Source organism: Mytilus galloprovincialis, chromosome 9 (genome assembly GCF_965363235.1).
Source record: "Mytilus galloprovincialis chromosome 9, xbMytGall1.hap1.1, whole genome shotgun sequence".
Lineage (NCBI taxonomy): Eukaryota > Metazoa > Mollusca > Bivalvia > Mytilida > Mytilidae > Mytilus > Mytilus galloprovincialis.
In genome coordinates this window covers 55,711,588-55,732,045 of record NC_134846.1, presented here as the reverse complement: position 1 = coordinate 55,732,045, position 20,458 = coordinate 55,711,588, and the positions used below count along the sequence as shown (strand labels likewise).

At 32.7% G+C, this 20,458-nt stretch overlaps 1 protein-coding gene across 4 annotated transcripts in view; it reads left to right on the top strand.

Annotated features, from left to right (window-relative positions):
• The window catches only part of LOC143045353 (uncharacterized), a 127,715-nt gene that overhangs the window by 66,038 nt on the left and 41,219 nt on the right, over positions 1-20,458 (top strand). For 2 of the 4 annotated variants that reach the window (XR_012968936.1, XM_076217805.1), the window contains exons 19-35: positions 536-727; positions 1,224-1,418; positions 1,892-2,065; positions 2,452-2,574; positions 3,652-3,878; positions 4,398-4,698; positions 5,061-6,944; positions 7,867-8,075; positions 8,751-9,180; positions 9,709-9,932; positions 10,955-10,990; positions 12,190-12,735; positions 13,135-13,402; positions 13,690-13,901; positions 14,177-14,441; positions 15,201-18,619; positions 18,935-19,121. Coding sequence is in view for 3 of the 4 variants with exons in the window: in XM_076217805.1 (XP_076073920.1) it covers positions 536-727; positions 1,224-1,418; positions 1,892-2,065; positions 2,452-2,574; positions 3,652-3,878; positions 4,398-4,698; positions 5,061-6,944; positions 7,867-8,075; positions 8,751-9,180; positions 9,709-9,932; positions 10,955-10,990; positions 12,190-12,735; positions 13,135-13,402; positions 13,690-13,901; positions 14,177-14,441; positions 15,201-18,619; positions 18,935-19,121 (8,892 nt within the window). In the remaining variant the exon portion in view is untranslated. The remainder of the gene's footprint in view (positions 1-535; positions 728-1,223; positions 1,419-1,891; positions 2,066-2,451; positions 2,575-3,651; positions 3,879-4,397; positions 4,699-5,060; positions 6,945-7,866; positions 8,076-8,750; positions 9,181-9,708; positions 9,933-10,954; positions 10,991-12,189; positions 12,736-13,134; positions 13,403-13,689; positions 13,902-14,176; positions 14,442-15,200; positions 18,620-18,934; positions 19,122-20,458) is intronic. The other 2 variants (XM_076217808.1, XM_076217806.1) reach the window with 2 other exon arrangements.

Genomic DNA, 20,458 nt, shown 5'->3' with positions numbered 1-20,458 from the left:
TTCTCCAAATATAAGTCATGATTGATTGATTGATTGATTAATTGATTGATTGATTGATCGATCGATTGATTGATTAATTAATTAATTGATTGATTGATTGATTGATTGATTGATTGATTGATTGATTGGTGTATTAAGGCCACTTTCAACACTATTGTGCTATTTCATGGTAGTCAGTTTTTACTGCTGGAGGTGCCCAGAGAGAACTACCAACTTTCAGTAGGAAAACTGACAATCCTTGTCAATTAAGATTGTGGTCTAGTGCACCTACCTTGTGTGGGATTGAACTTACAACCTCAGTGTTGACATGCTATTTAGACTACTGAGTCGCTGATGCCCCTATAAGTCATAAAGTACTATATTTATGATTGTATGTTGTGAAAGCTCATTTAATAATTGACTGCATTAAAATCAGGGGGAGAAATAAATGTAAGATTATTAGAGTATTTTTTATTTGCCTTTATTGTTCCATTTCATTTACAAAAAAGAATTGCCTCATTAGATAACCTTATTAAAATTTGATACTCCATTCCAGCTGTTTGTCCAAGCTTTAATGTCAGTAATGGTGGAGTTATTGTAGCTGATACTGTTCCCCTGTCTTCTGGTAACTACATAGCCCCTACAACAGTTAAGATACACTGTCCTCGGGGAACAGTTCCAGACGGATCAGTTGTTGTAGAATGTCAACTGGATGGAACATGGAACAATACTGTGACAAAGTGTATAAGTAAGTAATTTGATAGACATGTGATAAATTACTTTATGTAAATGATTAAAATATTTGTATTGGATCATTTAGATACATATGCAGTCAAACCTGTATTTAGCAGTCACTCTTGTTTAAAGCATCAAAAGTGTCTGCTCAAGAGAGGTTAGACCCCTTGAAAATATTGATTATATTGAAAATTGCATATGAAAAAGTTATTCCCCTTGGAAATATTAGTTGTAATAGAAATTACATTGCATTTGCTCTGAAGCCTTCATTTCTCTAAGATTATGATAAAAAGTTTTAAAACAAAAAAATAAATGGCTGTACAGTGACCTATAGTTGTTAATTTCTGTGTCATTTTGGTCTCTTGTGGAGAGTTTTCTTATTGACAATCATACCACATCTTCTTTTTTTATATTTATTCAGTTATTGGCCTTGTACCTCAAAAATATTTGCAATTCTACAGACATAATAAATTGGAAATTTTATGAGTAAATTGATTTTATATTTTCAGATCATGAATGTGAACGGTTGCTTGCCCCTGATAACGGTGGACTTTTTTATTTAAATGGGACCAGGGGCTATAACTCTGTCGTACAGTATTTATGTAAAGAAGGATATGAATTATCTGGAGTTCAGTACAGATTTTGTCAGCCTGTTAATGATACAAAACAGTTTGAATGGACTGGAATAGAACCTGTGTGCAAAGGTAACAATGTCTTGCCCAATAGAAATGAGTATTCTGAATTCATTGTCTTGATTACTGTATACCAACTGAAGTATTGTGGGTACTTTATTTCACATTAAGCCCTTTCTGTCCAATTTCAAGTCAAATTAATTTTGTGATTTTCAAAATTAATTGAAAAAGTTAAATAAGTTACGATCTAAGTTTTACATATTCACTACGATTTATATTCACGTTATTTTTCTACCCGCAAAAGTGGCAAAAATAAATCGCTCTTGAAAAATAGGTTGGTCTACAATATACAGGTCAGTTTAAGTGTTCCCAAAGTTGATAACAGTGATGACTGTAAAACTTTTTGTCATGGAGCATGTACATTTAAAATTGTTGCATAGTATGTAACAAGTCACCTAAAATAAAAGTAATCAAAAGTAAAAGAAAAACTTGTTATATGCTTCATTACACAGAAAAATAATAATATAATACAATATTTTCTTCAGAACTCAAGTGCCCAGCATTGCCAGATCCAGCTAATGGTCAAGCAATGTATGGCTCAACAACTGTTGGTTCAATATTACAGTATTCTTGTAACTGTGGGTATCATCTGATTGGGTCAAAAGTCAGGAAATGTCAGCCTGGTGGATTATGGGATGGAAGAAATGCAATTTGTGCTCGTAAGATTATTTTGATAATTATAAAATAAATACTCATACAGAATATGGTATTATTTTTTTAAAACAGAAAAACTGACAATTTGAAGAACTATAAGAAGTCAAATTTCAAGGCATTATATAATTTCTGTATCTTCTTTGACATTTTAATGATTTTTCTATTGTTTGTACAAATACGATGTTATTTCTATTACTATTATATTGTGATTGAAGGTTTTTCAAAATGTCTAGACAGTAAGATGTGGTTTGTATGGTTAATGGAACTGTTAATTTAAAATTAAGCTTTATAAATGTGACTGGAAAGTGATTCCTGTACATATTAAGTATTGAAATATAATATTATTATACATGTGATATTGTTTTTTGCAAGAATAATTTTATGTTAACAGCATCAACTGTATGCCAGTCTCCAGTGAGCTCTGGTTCAGTAGTTATGTCCAATGTATCACCATTCTATACAGTGGGGACAGAAGTTAGTTTCCAGTGCAAGAAACCTGGATATGAAATAGCTGGTATGTGAAATCTCATATTCTCAGTTCTAAGGTGGCTCGCGGGTCTAAATAATTTTTTTTATTTAATATAGGATTTCTCTATATTTTTCTATAAATGAACTTTATCTTATACTTTATAGAAAAATGAAATAAAAAAAAATGGGGTCACCATTCATTTACACTCACAATCTGCCTTCCAAAGAAGCATACATTATTTGTTAATGTTCTTTTTTTCTGTTGAACTAATAGGAGAAATAGCGGTAATATTGAAATAAAAAAAGAACTAAATTACTGAAATCGCTTAAATTTTACAATTATTTAGTTTATGCTTATTCAAAAACAATAAAAAATATAGGTCACCGATGAGTTAAAAAAGATATTTCAATTTTAATGCCAAAAAATGGCATTTTTTGCACCAAAGGGAGATAATTTGGAGCTTTTCAATGATATCTACATTTTAAAAGTCACCTGGGGCCAACATGAATTGATTTTTTGGAATGATTTTTGTACCATATGATAAAGTAACAACTACTTAAGGTAAAAAATAAAATTTGTAATGAAAAATTAATGTTTAATTTTTTTCTGAAAATCTTATACCCTTAAGGAAAAAAAAATCTGTTTGACCATTCTAGGTCATCCTGATTATAGTTCATTATGATTATATATCTGATGTGTACAAGTTCTGAATGAGTGAAGAGTCAATTAATTAAATCCTGTAATGATAATCATAACTTTTGTAAGCATGTGATATGTACTGCAGTATGCATGGAAAAAGTATCAATATGTAAAAAATAATTCATTATAATTAATCAGTCAATCAACCAAAATGCAATTAATCCAACTGAACTGCATTTCAGAATTAAATACTTAATTTTATGACTATATAGGGGTATAAAAGCATTGATGTAAAACTTGGTGTATGACGCATGGAAACACATTATCAAAATATTATTACAAGGACCATAAGAGCTTATGTTCCCTGTCTTTAATTGATCATTCTGAAGCTTGCTTGGATTCTTTACTATAAACTACAAAAAATGGCATACATTATCAAAGAGTTGTACCTATGTTTTATCAATATTTAATCCTATTTTTCAGATACAACACCGATAAAATGTGTCCTAGAAAGGCCAACAGAGAACAAACGACCTCAGTATAACCTGATGTTTGAGATGAAGTTTCTGACACCTGGTAACTTTATCAAGTCATGTGACAGTCACTATGTTAATGAAACTGTTGAACTGTTCAAAGATTTAGTGGAACAGACTTGTAAAGATCCATACAGACCATTAACAACGATTAAAACACTTGTTACTAGTGGTGATGTAAGTACAATGATTAGTTATAGGTTTGGGGATTATCTCCCCTGGCAAAGTTATTGTCATTTCTTCTTTTAACTGAATTTTAGTCTTTTTTTTTTAATTTAAGTGTGATGGTATGGTAAGGGTCTTATTTGGTCCCAAATATCAAGAAATGATGGAGCCATGATCATTATAGAAAATGAAAGTTTTAGGTCCTTTTCAAAATTTATGTAAACTTATTCATTAATGAATACAATGATACGATAATTGGTACTTAAAAAAAAATCTGTCATATTTGAAATGTTTACCAAAACTAAATGTCCAGTTGCTAGTTGCTGCAATTGACAGCTAAACTTTATTGACATTCTATCAGAGGGTTAATTAAAAACTAATGGTTTTAAGATTGTTTAATAATGTTTAATGATACCTGCATATAATTTCATGCATGGTTTAAACATGTGTTGCAGTATGATTACCCCATAAGTGGTCAAATTTAAAACTATTGAATTGGGCTTAATCAAGTTTCTCTTCAATCTTTTATAGATTCTACAAATAGATCTGACCATACAACTATCAGAACCAAGGGAAGGGTCCTTTGATTTGGTGTGTAACTGTAGCACTGCTTTAACAGAGATTGTCAGTTCAGGTCTCATACAGAACAACATCAACAATGTTACATTCAATGGTTCAGAAGATACCACATGTCCTACTGTCAGACTGAGAGCTGCAGACAGAGATAATATCACCAGTACCAGTAATTGGTCATGTGATGAAGGTTATGACCTTGTACATCACAGTGAAATCTGTGTCAAAGACCCTGAACCTACCTGTGTTAAATCTACAGGTAATATCATAGTGATGATTTAGTTATATGTAATATTATATCATTAGGAATCTAATTCTGCATCTAGATTTACTGCTCTAAGCATCATGAAGATATGCATGTTATTTAAGCTTGTTTTATTCTCATATTTAGCTCTGTAGAGATTTATTCAGATAAAAGCATATGCATACTACTTTTATTCTGCATGTAAAAAGTATACTTTTAATAAACTTGATTCTTAATCATTTTCTATACTTATATAAAACCAAACGTAGGCTTTGAAAGTTAGTTCTTTTAATTATTGATTCTTTTAGATGATCAGCTTTTCTTACTATTACTAATTGCATGACTTACTTCTGCATGGCTGACTTGTATATTTGCAGACTGTCCAAATGTTTATGTTCCACCAACTACAACAGCAAGTACAACCAGAATAACGCCTACATTTTCACCTGTAACAACAACACAGTGGAATTTTCCTATCTCTCCTGTCAACCAAACTACTAACGAACTTCAAAGGTCAACTGCAATTAGTACAGCAAGGTCACCCTTGGAAACTTTCACAATGACACAAACTGCTGAGATCACTACAGTATCGGAAACTGATGGAAAAAGGGAGACAACTAAATTAACATCAGTGGTACAAGATACAACGCATAGGACACCAACTGTTCCGGGTGTATCCAAAGTAACATCTACAGAACCGTCTGTCGTAGATAAAACAGAAGTGACAACTGCCATAATTAGGACAACACAAATGACACCAACAGTTCCCGTTGTTTCGGAAATACCATCTACAGAACCATCCATCTTAAATAAAACAGAATTGACAACTGCCAATATAAGAACAATACAGAAAACAGCAACACCCAAAGTAACTACTGAACAGCAAACATCCTATCATCATATCACTGATCGGAATACAACAGATTACTCTTCTCAGTTATACAGTACAGAGAAACCTATTGAGAATACTGGACATTCATTACCCTCCACAGAGCCTTCTGATTCAGTTACAACTCAAAAGTCGGCCACAGAGCCTTTTGAGTTAGAAACAACAAAAATGTCAATAACAGAGCCTTCTAAGTCCGTAACAACACAAGAGTCAATCACAGAGCCATCCAAGTCAGTAACAACTCTAAAGTCAGCCACAGAGCCTTCGGAGTCAAGAACAACACAAAAGTCAGCCACAGAGCCTTCGGAGTCAAGAACAACACAAAAGTCAGCCACAGAGCCTTCGGAGTCAAGAACAACACAAAAGTCAGCCACAGAGCCTTCGGAGTCAAGAACAACACAAAAGTCAGCCACAGAGCCTTCGGAGTCAAGAACAACACAAAAGTCAGCCACAGAGCCTTCGGAGTCAACTTCAACACAAAAGTCAGTCACAGAATTGTTTACTGAAAATATGACTACTGTTGTAAATGACACAGAAAAATTTCAAACTTTATCACATACAACATATAATAATTCTGAATTTACAACACAACGATACAATGAAACTGCCCCAACAAACCATCAGCCTCAACCAACACCAACAATACCTCAGAGGTACACAACTGAAACACCAGACAATGCAACCATTAATGAAATAACCGCCAGAGCAACAGATGATAAAATGACAACTGCATATAACTATATCACCAAGAGAGAGGATATTGGCACCACCTCTGCTGGAAGGAAAATATTTACAGATGACGCTATAAATACAACACAAGTTCCAACTCAAACACAAGATAATATAACAAGAAGAGAAATCCAGACACCAACTCAAATACAAGATAACACCACTGAACAAGTTCCTGTTACACAGACCGAACTACAAGATAACACAACAGTACCAGCTCCTGTCACACAAACCCAACTACAAGATAACACAACCAGTGATTCACAGCTAACAACCCAACCATCTATAACTACGGAAAACAAGACGGAGAATGTAATGACAACAGAAAAAACAACACAATCAATGACAGAAACTGAAATTACTACACAGGCAGAAACTACTACCATGTCTCAAAATGAAACTGAATTACAAGTGTCACAGGCAGTCACTGAAATGGTAACTAATGCAAAAACTACAGCAAACCAACAACCAACTTCAGTCAAAACTACAGCTGACCAAGAACCAACTACAGTCAAAACTACAACTGACCAACAACCAATTACAGTAAAAACTACAGCTACCCAACCAAATACAGTGAAAACAACAGCTGATCCTGAGATCACAACACAGGTTCTGACTACCCCTGGTATAACAATTCCTACAAGTGAGTAGTTTAGTTAGATCAACAACATTCCCTGTTCAAATTTTTTACTTTTTATTAAGGGGGTCTCATAGGGGGGTTCTGATCACAGATCACGCTTATTGTTTTGTCAGATTCCTGTATCCTGCTTACACTATGTACGTAAGAAATTCTCATTTTTTTGTAATTTTCTGTGTCCTGTAAGACTTCATTTCCTGTTTTCACTGCACAATAATTTGGACTTTCACATGTCACGCTTACAAAAAAATCGACCTCAATGAGAACCACTATTGACATAATTTCTGCAACACAATTGTTGTAATATTTAAAATGTTATCTTATTCTAATCTTAATTCAAATTATTATCTGTCATTTCTGGAATTCCCCTTATTCTTTTACAACAAAGTAATGTACTTAAGTACATCTGCAAATTTGAAGCATGTGTTTGTTTGTTAGTTAGCAGGCACAACTATAAAAATGCATGTTTTTATGACACTAAACTGTGCATGCCTAATCTGTGTTTACAATCAAAGTTGTAGATGTATAAACCAATTTTCTTATATATTACATATATATGACATACATATTTTTTTGTCGGTTTGTTGGCTCATTGAGATAATATCATATTTTGCCAAAATCACTGAGGCTTCCTGTAAAATTTATATTTTAAAAGAGAGAATTACATTTAAAAAAATCTACAAATCATCTTAATGAAGAAATACAAATGTAATAAATGTACAAAAATGTAGAAAATATCAATGCAAGTTATGTGATAATCTTTCTTTTATTAAAACTTTGTGTATATGTATACAGATCTGAAGTTTGGAATCTTTACCAATATAATAAACTGTAAAATCTTGAGTATCATAGAAAAATATGGACAGACCAATGTTTTCTTTGGTGAAATTTAAAAATGTAACGGTTGTTTTAATGGTTTAAATTTCAGCTACTGCTCCAAAGTATGTAATAGAGATGACAGCTGTTCTGATCCCAGCAAATCTAAGTCAGCTATGTAAAGAAAATATCAACACAGCCATTTCAGACATACTCAGTTCCACAGCGGGTGTTAGTAGTTCTCTACAAAACACAAAGACGTGTTCCAAATATAACATCAAAGTTTTCATTGAAACAGCTATAAACATGACAATATCGACTGTAAGTATTGGATTCAAAATTTAGGTTGCATTCCTGATAGCAAAATTGTACTCAACTATGCAATTGAACACATCAAATTTATTAGATGGTAAACAGGGGCAGATCCAGCCGTTTAAAAGGGGAAATGGTCCCAACCCAGGATAAAGGGGGCCCCAACTAAATGTCCCCATTCAAATGCATTGATAGTCCAACAAAAAGTAGGGGTTCCCACCCTTGAATCTCCTGGATCCACCACTGGTAAATTGTGACAGTACAAAACACTGTGATACAATAGATTTGTATACATTACCTTCAATTATCATCAATTCTGGCATTGGAGTACTATCAGTATGCATGTATGCACTCAAAATGGAGAATAATATTTGAAAAAAAGGCTAGACCCTAAGTTATTAATCTATTTTTTTTTACAAGAATGGACATTTATTTCCAGGATAAACAGCTTACCGGGTATATTGACAATGTGACCAAATAATTTCAAAAATCAAATGAGATCAGAATTATACTTTGACTCAAAGCTTATAAGTTTTTAAATACTCCTTTCTTTCTTTCAAATATGTTGTGAGATTTTATCTGGTTGATTGTTTATACATTTTACAATCAGAGATATCATGAATTTATATTTTGTTTGTATGTCATTTGAAGAAGTAACAAATCTGTTCTTTCATTTTATAAAAGGTAAAAGTAACAAAGAAGTACAGTTTGGTTGGACAAACACAGGCCATTCTGACACCATGTGGACAGGATATTGATGACAAGCTATTATTAGAACTAAGAGAAAGTCTGAGTAATCTCCCCTCACAGACTATATGTCTGCAGTCATTACAGGAGACAAGCATCACTGCCAGTCTATGGAAGTGTAGTGATGGCTTTGTCATGGATAGTTCGGGAGAACTTTGTCATATTGTTACTCTGACAACAGACTCTGTTACAATAGAGACAACTACTGCTGTAGTGTCTGCCACAACTGTTCCAACAAAAGAGGTTACACCAGAAGTCACGACAGCTGTAATAACTGTGCCATCAACAACAATCAGTTCTACAACTACCACACCAACCACCACCACTACGATGAAATCAACCACTCAAGGAACCACACTCCCCCCTAGTAAGCAAAATATTGTTATCTAAAAGGGCTTTGCCTTTTCACAATGCCAATGGGCTGAATACTTTTTCAAGTTACAATTTGAATTATTTTCTTCAAACTGATAAACTGATTTGAATGTTCAGTATAAAGATACTTCAGTGTATTGAAAACATTCTTACCATTCATGACATTCTTTTTCTTTTAAGGCATTACTATGATTTTAAGATTTGACATTAGAGGTCAGAGACCATAAAATTCGTTATTACGCTATTTGGTTCCCAAGTTAAATAGATGGTTTTATGTCCATATTTTTCTGATTTCTACAGTTTCTTTGAAATCATTTTTTCGATTGTCCAGCAAAAATGTTTGTTGGATGAGAGAAAACCGATTACGGAAGTAGAAAGAGTTCAAATCATGCACATATCTTTCATTAAACAGTTATAATCTTCAATTACCTTAAAGTAAAATAGTATTGTAATTTTATCAGTTTTTAACCACTACAAAATGTTACACTGTGATGGATTAAAACATTTTCTTTCCTTTTTTCAGCTTCTGCAGCATTTTACCTGATACAGGTAGAAGCAGTATTTACAGGTACTAACTTAACATGGGATGGATGTATTACTGCTACAAGAACACAGATTGAAGAAAAAGTGGAGAGCATTAGTACGAGTATCATAAAAGGTTTAACCAAGGACTGGAAGCAGTGTACTAAACAGTCAGATATCGTCCTGTTATCTCAGACAGGAAAAATATCTGTCACTCCAGATAGAGTAAGTTAGCCAATCTGTTTTATTTTTATCCACAATAGAGCCGTAGTTTCAATGCACTTCACATTCTTCCTTATTGTGGTCTTGTAAAGATTGTTTTTGATATCTAATTCTGATGTAATATCCTAACTTTTACCCATCTTAAAGTAATTTAGGATTCAATTTAAATACATTCTTTTGTATCCATTTAAAAAAAAATGTTCTTTTATAACAATTTTCTTGCAATTGGTTAATTTCTTTTAAAAAGAATGTTCTTGTTAAACTATTTTCTTGCAACAGGTCAGTTTCTTATTGTAGTGTTCAATTTCATATCATTAACTTCCTGTGTCAACATGAATACATTTTCAAGCATAGCTCTGAATTTATTTGTTTCATCATGCACTATTTGCTTATATTCGGGTTGATTTTAGAATCTGTTACTGGTGCTAGACAATTGCATAATGCTTTAAATCTTGGTGACTGCAAATTGCGTCATTGTATAAAAATCATGCTTGCATTTCAATGTTGCCATAATTGTGGTATATGTTATAGTGGTTCATCAATAAACAGATTTTGGGGATGCTAAAGATTTCAAACTTGTAAGCTTGATTTTAAAGTCATCTTTCAAATTTCAGACTTCATGTGTAAGGATTTTTCTTTAGTCTTTGCTTTCCACCCATATGGTGGCTGAATATATTACTGCTTCAGTTTCAGTCAAATATGTTATAATTGAATATATCCAGATCTGAAACGACTTTTAATACTTCAATTTCTTACCTAAATATGTATTATATTACCTGGTATGAGCTTGTGGAAGGGTCATTTTTGTTTTTATTTATAAAAAAGGTGTTGCATGGAAGAATCCATTTTGTTTTTCTATGAAAAGCAGGTAGATGCATGATGGTTATTTTGAGACTTCAGTATAATATTAAAAAAAAATCATGGAGATGAATTTAAGTCTAGCAAAATTTAAAAGATGCTAGACAGAGCTGTACAGTTTTTAATGACATTTTAAAAACTATTATATGAGAAATGTTTGTTTCCAGCTAAAACTGAAAATTCAGTATCCCTCGGTACATAGGGTAAGTCAAATGGCATGAATATAAAGTATGCCTCAGCAAATTAAGGATTATTATATGTAATTTGTGTCATTTCAGTTTTATGAATGCAAATTTATAAATGTTGACAAATTTATAAGATTTTTTGTAGATTTATAGCTTTTCCAAGTTATTTTTATAGTACATGTATTATCCCATCAAAGTTGCTATAGAAAACACACACCATATAATGAATGAATTGCACAAGTTGACCCTTTGTTCTGTCTTGTTATTTAATATGCATGATGTCATGTTATTGAGCTTGTGTCAAATAATGTTTTAATAGTTTTTGATTTGATAAATAGATTTTTTATTTATTTTTATTGCCAAAAACACCTTAACAAACCTTTTAAAATGTATTTTGCATTTATATATTTAATGTTTTTTAATATAATATTCAATATTTATTGTACCATTTTAAAATTAAGAATCTTTGTCTCAAAGCAAAGGCAAATAAACAAGCGATGGAATAATTTGAATACATTGTATTAAATTTAAATTATTGAAAAGAACACATTGCAGTACAGTCTGTATTCAAATGAAAAATGAATTTATGTTAATTTTATATTAGATGCTCAATGATCTATGTTCTTTTATGCCTAGACAATTGGGATACACATGTTATATTTTATTTTTTATTCATTTATTTGAACTGTTATCATTACACCTCCAGGCAAAATGAATAGCCCTCTGTGAACATAGAAAATGATAGTGCAAGTGGGGCATTCATGTACTACGGACACATTCTTGTTTACAGTTGAAATGTTAAATGCTTGAAAAAATCTTAAAAAATTTATTCATATGAATCAAATTTTTTTTAGGTACCTGAATTTTGTGTCATTCAGCTTGAGCTTAAAAGAACTACTTATTAAGTTACTCCACTGAAATAAGATTTTTTTTTTAAGTGTATAATAATTGATTTTAGTTTAGGGCACTCCAAATTAAATACTTGCTCTTTGTACTAAAAGAGCAAGAAATATTTGATTACACCAAGAAAGTGTAATTTTCTGTGAATTGTGGGATGAGCAATGACATTTTAAAATGAACTTGTTGATTTTATAAAAATGCAGCAATTATTCAGAAATTCTTCAGGGAATGGCAGAAATTATTTTATAGGGTCTCCAAACTTATGGAGTAAATTAATAGAAAGAACTATGAAATAATTATTTCTTTTTTTGTTACAGCTTGAACTGACAGCACCATTTGCCATCCAGAGTCCAAGTGTAGCTACAAACATTGTTACAGATTGTGCCAGCAATGGTGTTCAAGGTCATATCAATGCCAAATTCCGTGGACTGTTGCAAGAAATAAATCCAGGAGTCTGTTTTGTCACACTTCAAACTTTTGAGATTCCATTCTCTGATTGGTCTTGTAATGACAATTACGAGTATGATCCGACCTCAGAGATTTGTCGATTAATTCAGACTACAAAAAGTCCAACTACGACACCTTCATCTTCTAATACATTAATGGCCAGTGACATCAAATATTTTATTCCTCATGGTACACTATCATTGTCAATACAGTTTATACATCTATCCATCCAGAATGAAGGTTTTTGTTTGACAGAGTATAGAAACAGATTAGTTTCACTAATGCAGAGTCAGACATCATTGTTTAACAATGGAAATATGGTTGATGTAAAGAAATATTGTGCAGACATTTATATCAGCTTATATGGAACAGACAGTATGGCCGAGGATGTGGTATTGTCAGTGTCACCTGGTATGGTAAGTATATAATGATACAATTAATTAAGATTTTTGTTTAAATAAAATTTTAGATAAAATAGAGAATGGAAAGGGGGAATGTGTCATAGAGACAACACAACCCAACCAAAGAGTAAATGTTGACATAAATGCATGGATTTTTATTGAGAAAAAAAAAGTTTTTTTGAATATCAAATGTTAATGATCAAGGATGTGTTGCACAACTAATTTATTCATATGCTGCTATGCCCTAAGTGATGGCTTTTATTAGTATCTTCTTAGGTGATCTTGTATTCCTATATACTAAAAGTGCTTTTTCTTTAAATTAAGGAAATGAGCAATTAGTTGAAAAAATTTGTATTTAACATAGTATTGAAAACTTTTTTCTTGATGTTAAAAATGTTTTTTTTATCTTTTCAGGTGAATGGGGAGGTTGCTGTTAAATTTTTTGCCACTTCAAGTAGCTTTACCAGTAATGCAAGTTATAATTCATGCATTAGTTGGATAGCCTCCAAACTTATGAATGTCAGCAGTCATGCACTGATTGGTCAATCCACTCTTCCATCATCTAATGCTACCCTGTGTAGTAATGTGACATTGAATAATATTTCCATTACTAATGTGGCTTTTGACTGTACTACAGGATACCAGAAGGCCTTATATAATTCATATTTCCTATGTCTTAGAGGTAAGATCTACAACAGAAAGTCAGTATGTTTGAATGATTTTATTGTTTAATTCACTGGATTCCTTGCAATACAGTGTAGTTAGCAGATAATGATGAAGCAAAATTGAAACAAGTAACTTTGCTTATGGTACTTGATAAAAAAAAATCCTATTTTCAATCAAATTGCAAGACTTCCTGGATAATTTGAACACTATAAAAAATGATGAAGCTTTCTATTTCTTACGAAAAAGCCATCATGAATACATCAAAATCTACGATACTTAATAGAATTTTTTTTTTAATCATAGATGATCGTACAAAGTACATAGCACCTTTACTATTGTCATACCAATGGCACCAACTAAGTAGTAAAGCGTGTATAAACAGTTTGATGACCAGACTTTCAGCAGAGTCTATTCCATTTGTACAACAGTATGCTAAGCAGCCATCTTGTCCTTCAGACATTGTACTACAGCAGAATGGTACTGTTACATCGTCCTTCACTAGTAATTATTCACATGTAAGTTTATCAGTATATGGATACACATAATTAAAAGAAGAGATTTTATGGTAATAAGATTAAAATTTAGTTTCAGTATCTATAACCACTTCGTTAACTAGTTATCTTGTTGACCTGATTTCTATTGGAATATAAAAATACAGGTTAAAAAATGTTGTATGATTGTCAAAGATACAACTTTCCACTGGAGAAAATGACGTAGAAGTTAGCAACTAGAGGTGTAGTGTACTGTCTTCAAAATCTATGCTGATGCAACCAATCCATTTTCATTTCAGGGTAATATTACTATAGCTTATGAACTGAGCAGCCAGACTGAAACTGCAGGATCAATTTCAACTTTTTCATCTTGTGCAGTTACAATTCTTCCAGAAGCAAGGACATACTTTGAACAGAAATCGGCTGAAATATTTAGCTCAGAGAAGGTTATTGAGTCTTGTGGATTGAAACAGCCAGTAGTGACCATGCCTGTTGTTAGTGGTCATTACATATGTCCTAATGAGAAAACATGGGACCAGATCAAAAATCAATGTATTAATGCAGGTAAAAATAATGTTTACACAGTAATGTAGCTCTTAGTGTTTGTTTGTTTGTTTGTTTTAGTAGGACTTCAAGTTGTGAAGTATTGAATCCAAAGTTGAGACAAAAGCGAAATAGATTTTAAAAAAGATTTGCGTCTCACTTTCAGCATTTTTGCACTGTTAACCTAATAAAGGTATCATTGGTAAATTCAAAGAAATGTATATATATATACATACTGTAATATGATGGTCTGGATGTGTCATTGATTGCAGTGGTGTCCTATTTTAAACACAGATATTTTTTTACATGAATTGTAGTTGACCTATCCTTATAATATTTTAACATTGTAATGTTTCTAGGAACAACAATAAATCTCAACTCTGTTTCTAGATGTGTTTTAATATACCTTAGGTTAACGTCTACGTAATTAACATGTTGATTTTTAAAGCTGCACTGGGTGAACCCTTTATTGTATTGTTTTAAATGTCTTTTGCACTGTTTGTTTTCAATTGTAAACTCCTCAATCTAATATTTAAAAATATGTTTTATATTATCTTTATGTGATTGAAGCATGATTCAGAGCTTAAACCAGCTAAGCATGATAATATGTATATTTTATTTAACTAGTTCTTTTTTTTCATTTTCAATGCATGAAATTTTCTTTATTCTCAGTAACTGTCTTTTTCCTGTTATCCCACTCACTCCATTATACCCTCATTTTCAGCGTTTTATATTAATAACAACTTTAATGTATATTACCTTAGAATATTTTTGTTTCAGAAAATGATACAGAAATAATAAATGGAACCTTAACTTCAGTATCTTCATTTTCTGTCTTGCAAACACAACAATTTGAAACAACTTCTGATCAGTCTGTAACAAGTCACATTGCAACATATGTAGAAACACCAACCACTACTGAAACATCTGTGACAACACTTGAAACATTTGTAACAACACCAACCCCTTCTGAAACATCCATAACAATACAAACCATAACTGATACATCTGTATCAACACCAATCACACCTGAACCAACAACAACTGACACACCTGAACCAACAATAACTGAAAAACCTGAACCAACAAAAACAACAACTAAAACATCTGAATCGCCTGTAGCAATGGTAACAACTGAAACATTGGTCACAACACCAACCACAACTGAAACATATGTTAGAACACCAACCACAATTGAAATGTTTGTAACATCACCAACCACAACTGAGATATCTGAAGAAACACCAATCACAACTGAAACACATCTAACAATACCAACTACAACTGAAACACTTGTAACATCACCAACCCCAATATCAACATCTGTAATAAAACCAACAACAACAGAAACTTCTGTTGCAACTCCAACCACAACTGAGATATCTGTTACAACACCAAGCAAAACTAAAACTTCTGTTACAACACCAATCACAACTAAAACATCTGTAACAACACCAACCACAGCTAAAATTTCTGTTACAACACCAACTACAACTGAGATATCTGTAGAAACACCAACCCCAACTGAAACACATGTAGCAACACCAACTACAACTGAAACATCTGTATCAACACCAATCTCAACTGAAACATCCACACCAACACCAATCTCAACTGAAACTTCCAAACCAACACCAATCTCAACTAAAACATCTCTATCAACACCAATCTCAACTAAAACATCTCTATCAACACCAATCTCAACTGAAACATCCACACCAACACCAATCTCAACTGAAACATCCACACCAACACCAATCTCAACTGAAACATCCACACAAACACCAATCTCAACTAAAACATTCACACCAAAACCAATCTCAACTAAAACATCCACACCAACACCTATCTCAACTGAAACATCTGTAACAACACCTACCACGACTGAAATATCCATTACAACACCAACCACAAAAGTAGACATAACAGACACATCTGCATCTTCTCCAAATGTAAATACAGCAGCATATGTGACAGCACTGGTCATTTCAGAAATATCTAAGACCACAGATACTGTCTTATCAACATCAGCCACAACAGAGATCTCTGTAACATCATCAGCTAAAGATGATAAAGCTACATCAAATCCAATCACAACAAATCCAACTAGTACAATATTGCAAACTACGACATCTGTTGATGCTAGAACTACAGACCATGTTGACATTTCAACCATTGAACATGATCAGACAATAACTACAGACCATGTTGAGACTTCAACAATGGCACATGATGAGGAAACATCAGAGGATCATGTTGACACTTCAACAATAGCATTTGATGAAACAACAACTATAAAACATGTTGACAATTTAACCATAGGAATTGAGGATGCAACAACTACAGTACAAGTTGACACTTCAACCATTGTACATGTTGATGCTACAATAATGACACAAGTTGACACTTCAACCATAGCACAAGAAAAGTCAACAGCTTCAGAACCGATTGTCACTAATACCATATCCCTATTTGATACAACAACTACAGAACATTATGACACATCAACAGTAGCACTATATGAACAAGTTGGCACTTCAACCATAGCTCAAGATGAGGCAACATCTACAGAACAAGTTGGCACATCACTCATAGCTCAAGATGAGGTAACAACTTTAGAACTGGTTGGGACTTCATCCATAGCACACAATAAGACAACAACTACAGAACATGATGACACTTCAACAATAGCACAAGATGAGTCAACAACTTTAGAAAAGGTTACAACCATATCACAATATAATACAAAAACTATAGAACATGTTGGCACATCAACAGTAGAACAACATGATGCAACAACTACAAAACGTATCTACACTTCCACCATAACACATGATGAGGCAACAAACACAGAATTCATTGACACTTCAACAATTGTACAAGATGAGGAAACAACCGCAAAATATATTGGCATGTCAACAACATCACATGATGATGCAACAACTAAGAAACCAGTTGACACTACAATAACGCCACATGATGAGGCAACTACTGTGGAACATGTTGACACTTCAACTATAGTACAGGATGTGACTACAACAATAGATCCTATTGACACTTCAACAGTAGTACATGATGCAACAACTAAAAAACATATTGACACTACAACAATATCACATGTTGATGTAACAACTACAGAACATGTTGGGACTTATACAAAAGTGCAAGATGAAGCAATAACTAAAGAACATGTTGAAACTTCAGCAATAGCACGAGATGATACAGCAACTACAGAAATTGTTCCCACTTCAACAATAGGACAATATGATGCACCAACTACAGAACATGTCAACACTTCAACAATAGGACATGATAATGCAACATCCACAGAGCATGCTGACACTTCAACAATAACACAAGATGCAACAACCACAGAGCATGCTGACACTTCAACAATAACACAAGATGCAACAACCACAGAACATGCTGACACTTCAACAATAACACAAGATGCAACAACCACAGAGCATGCTGACACTTCAACAATAACACAAGATGCAACAACCACAGAACATGCTGACACTTCAACAATAACACAAGATGCAACAACCACAGAGCATGCTGACACTTCAACAATAACACAAGATGCAACAACCACAGAGCATGCTGACACTTCAACAATAACACAAGATGCAACAACCACAGAGCATGCTGACACTTCAACAATAACACAAGATGCAACATCCACAGAGCATGCTGACACTTCAACAATAACACAAGATGCAACAACCACAGAGCATGTTGACACTTCAACAATAACACAAGATGCAACATCCACAGAGCATGCTGACACTTCAACAATAACACAAGATGCAACAACTACAGATCATGTTAACACTTCAACAATAGTACAAGATGATTCAACAACTAAAAAACGTGTTGACACTTCAACAATAGCACAAGATGATGCAACAACAGAACAAGTTGACACAACACCAACAAAACAAAATGATACAACTGCATTGCAAACAACTGTAGCATCACCTTCATCACATATAAGTACATCAACATTGTCAACACAAGAAACTACAGCCTCACTTTCAACTCAAATAACTACAACCTCACTTTCAACACAAATAACTACAGCTTCACTTTCAACGCAAATAACAACAGAACAGACTGATCCTCCCATATGTTATGAATGCAACCAGAAAAAGAATGATGAGAGTTGTAATGAGAACACAAAGCAATGTCAACAGGTTATTTTCTATTCTTTTTATCAAAACTTATATAATTTTAGAATATCTGATCAAGAAATGAAATATTTTGTAATTGTTCATTTAACTGAAATAAACTTAAAGATAAATAAAAAATTTCAATATTATAGATTTATTTTGGATATTGTAAAAGTTTTTTTATATATAAAATATGCTAATGATTTGTAGATTTTAGCATCATTTTTAATTTAATTTACAAAATAAATAGTTAATATTTGTGAGAGAAATTTTACTTTGATATTTTAACCTTCAATTAGATAAACATTATACATATACAAGTATTAAACTTATATTTAGGGAGAATCATGTCAAACTCTGGTTGTGTATTTGAAGAAGAAAGCTATGATAACAAAGAAGTGTGCCAATTTGTGTGAAGCTAGTCTGGTTGACATTGCATGCGACCCTACTGATTATGATAGCACATGTATTTATTGTTGTGCTGACAATCTGTGCAATGAGGAAACGTCTTTCCTTGAATGGCAAGGTATTGCCTCACAGAAATATATTCAGCTTTATAGAGTTAATCCCAAAAAAATCTAACATTGCCTAACAAATTTAAACTCTGCAATTCATGTAGTTTTTATATTAATGTCTATTAATTCACTTTATCATATACTTGTAGAAAAAAATGGTATTATTGTACCCCATGATAAAACTCATTTGTACATATATTTATTCATTCAATTTGAAGAATTGTAATCCATTTTCTTAGTCGTGTAATATGACTTCTGTTATCAACTGCTTCCGGTTTATATCAACTGCTTCTGGTTATTATCACATGCTTTGCTGTATACCTCATTGGTACGTTTTCTCGGGAAATCATAACAAAGTTGGACAAAAAGGAAATATTAGGAACCAGAAAAATTATTGTTAAGAAATGCAAAACAAATACTACAACAAAAAAAGCATTTTTTCAAAGTTTTAACAATAGTTTTTGTCTGCGTGTCTTCTGTTGAAGTATATGATAAAAAGAACATAACATGTCATTTTCATATCAGATCCCTTTATCAGCCCATGGTCAAAATCATCCCATAGCATGTAGGCTCTTGGGCTGATATCATGACCTAGGGCTGATAAAGGGTCTGATATGAAAAAAGGCCATATTATAATCTATATATATGAATATTTTTATAGTTTGTTACATTTATGTATTTTAATCTGATGACATTGTCCAGATTTCACTTTTGTTTAGTCCTTAACTTTTGACTTTTGTCTTTGTGTCTTCATATTTAGGATAAGATTTTATACTTAAAATTTCACTTCCATCATATTTTTATACCTAAACAGGTATACTGTTTTACCTCTGTCTGGCCTTCCGTCAGTCAGTCCGTCCGTCCCATGAATATTTTTCGTCGCATTTTTCTCAGGAACTACAATATAAGGATTTCTGAAATTTGGTTTCAGGGTTTATATAAGTCTGCTACACCGTTTGATGCCTTTTCAGATTCATCACTCGACAACTTCCTGTTTACCGAACACTTGTATTATTTTACACATGATAACCAAGTTGAAAATTTTCGTCACATTTTTCTCAGGAACTACAATACAAGGATTTCTGAAATTTTGTTTCAAGGTTTATATAAGTATGCTATACCGTGTGATGCGTTTTCAGATTCATCACTCAACAACTTCCTGTTTACCGAACACTTGTATTATTTTACACATGATAACCAAGTTGAAAATTTCCGTCACATTTTTCTCAGGAACTACAATACAAGGATTTCTGAAATTTGGTTTCAGGATTTATGCAAGTCAGCTATACCGTGTGATGCGTTTTCAGATTCATCACTCGACAACTTCCTGTTTACCGAACACTTGTAT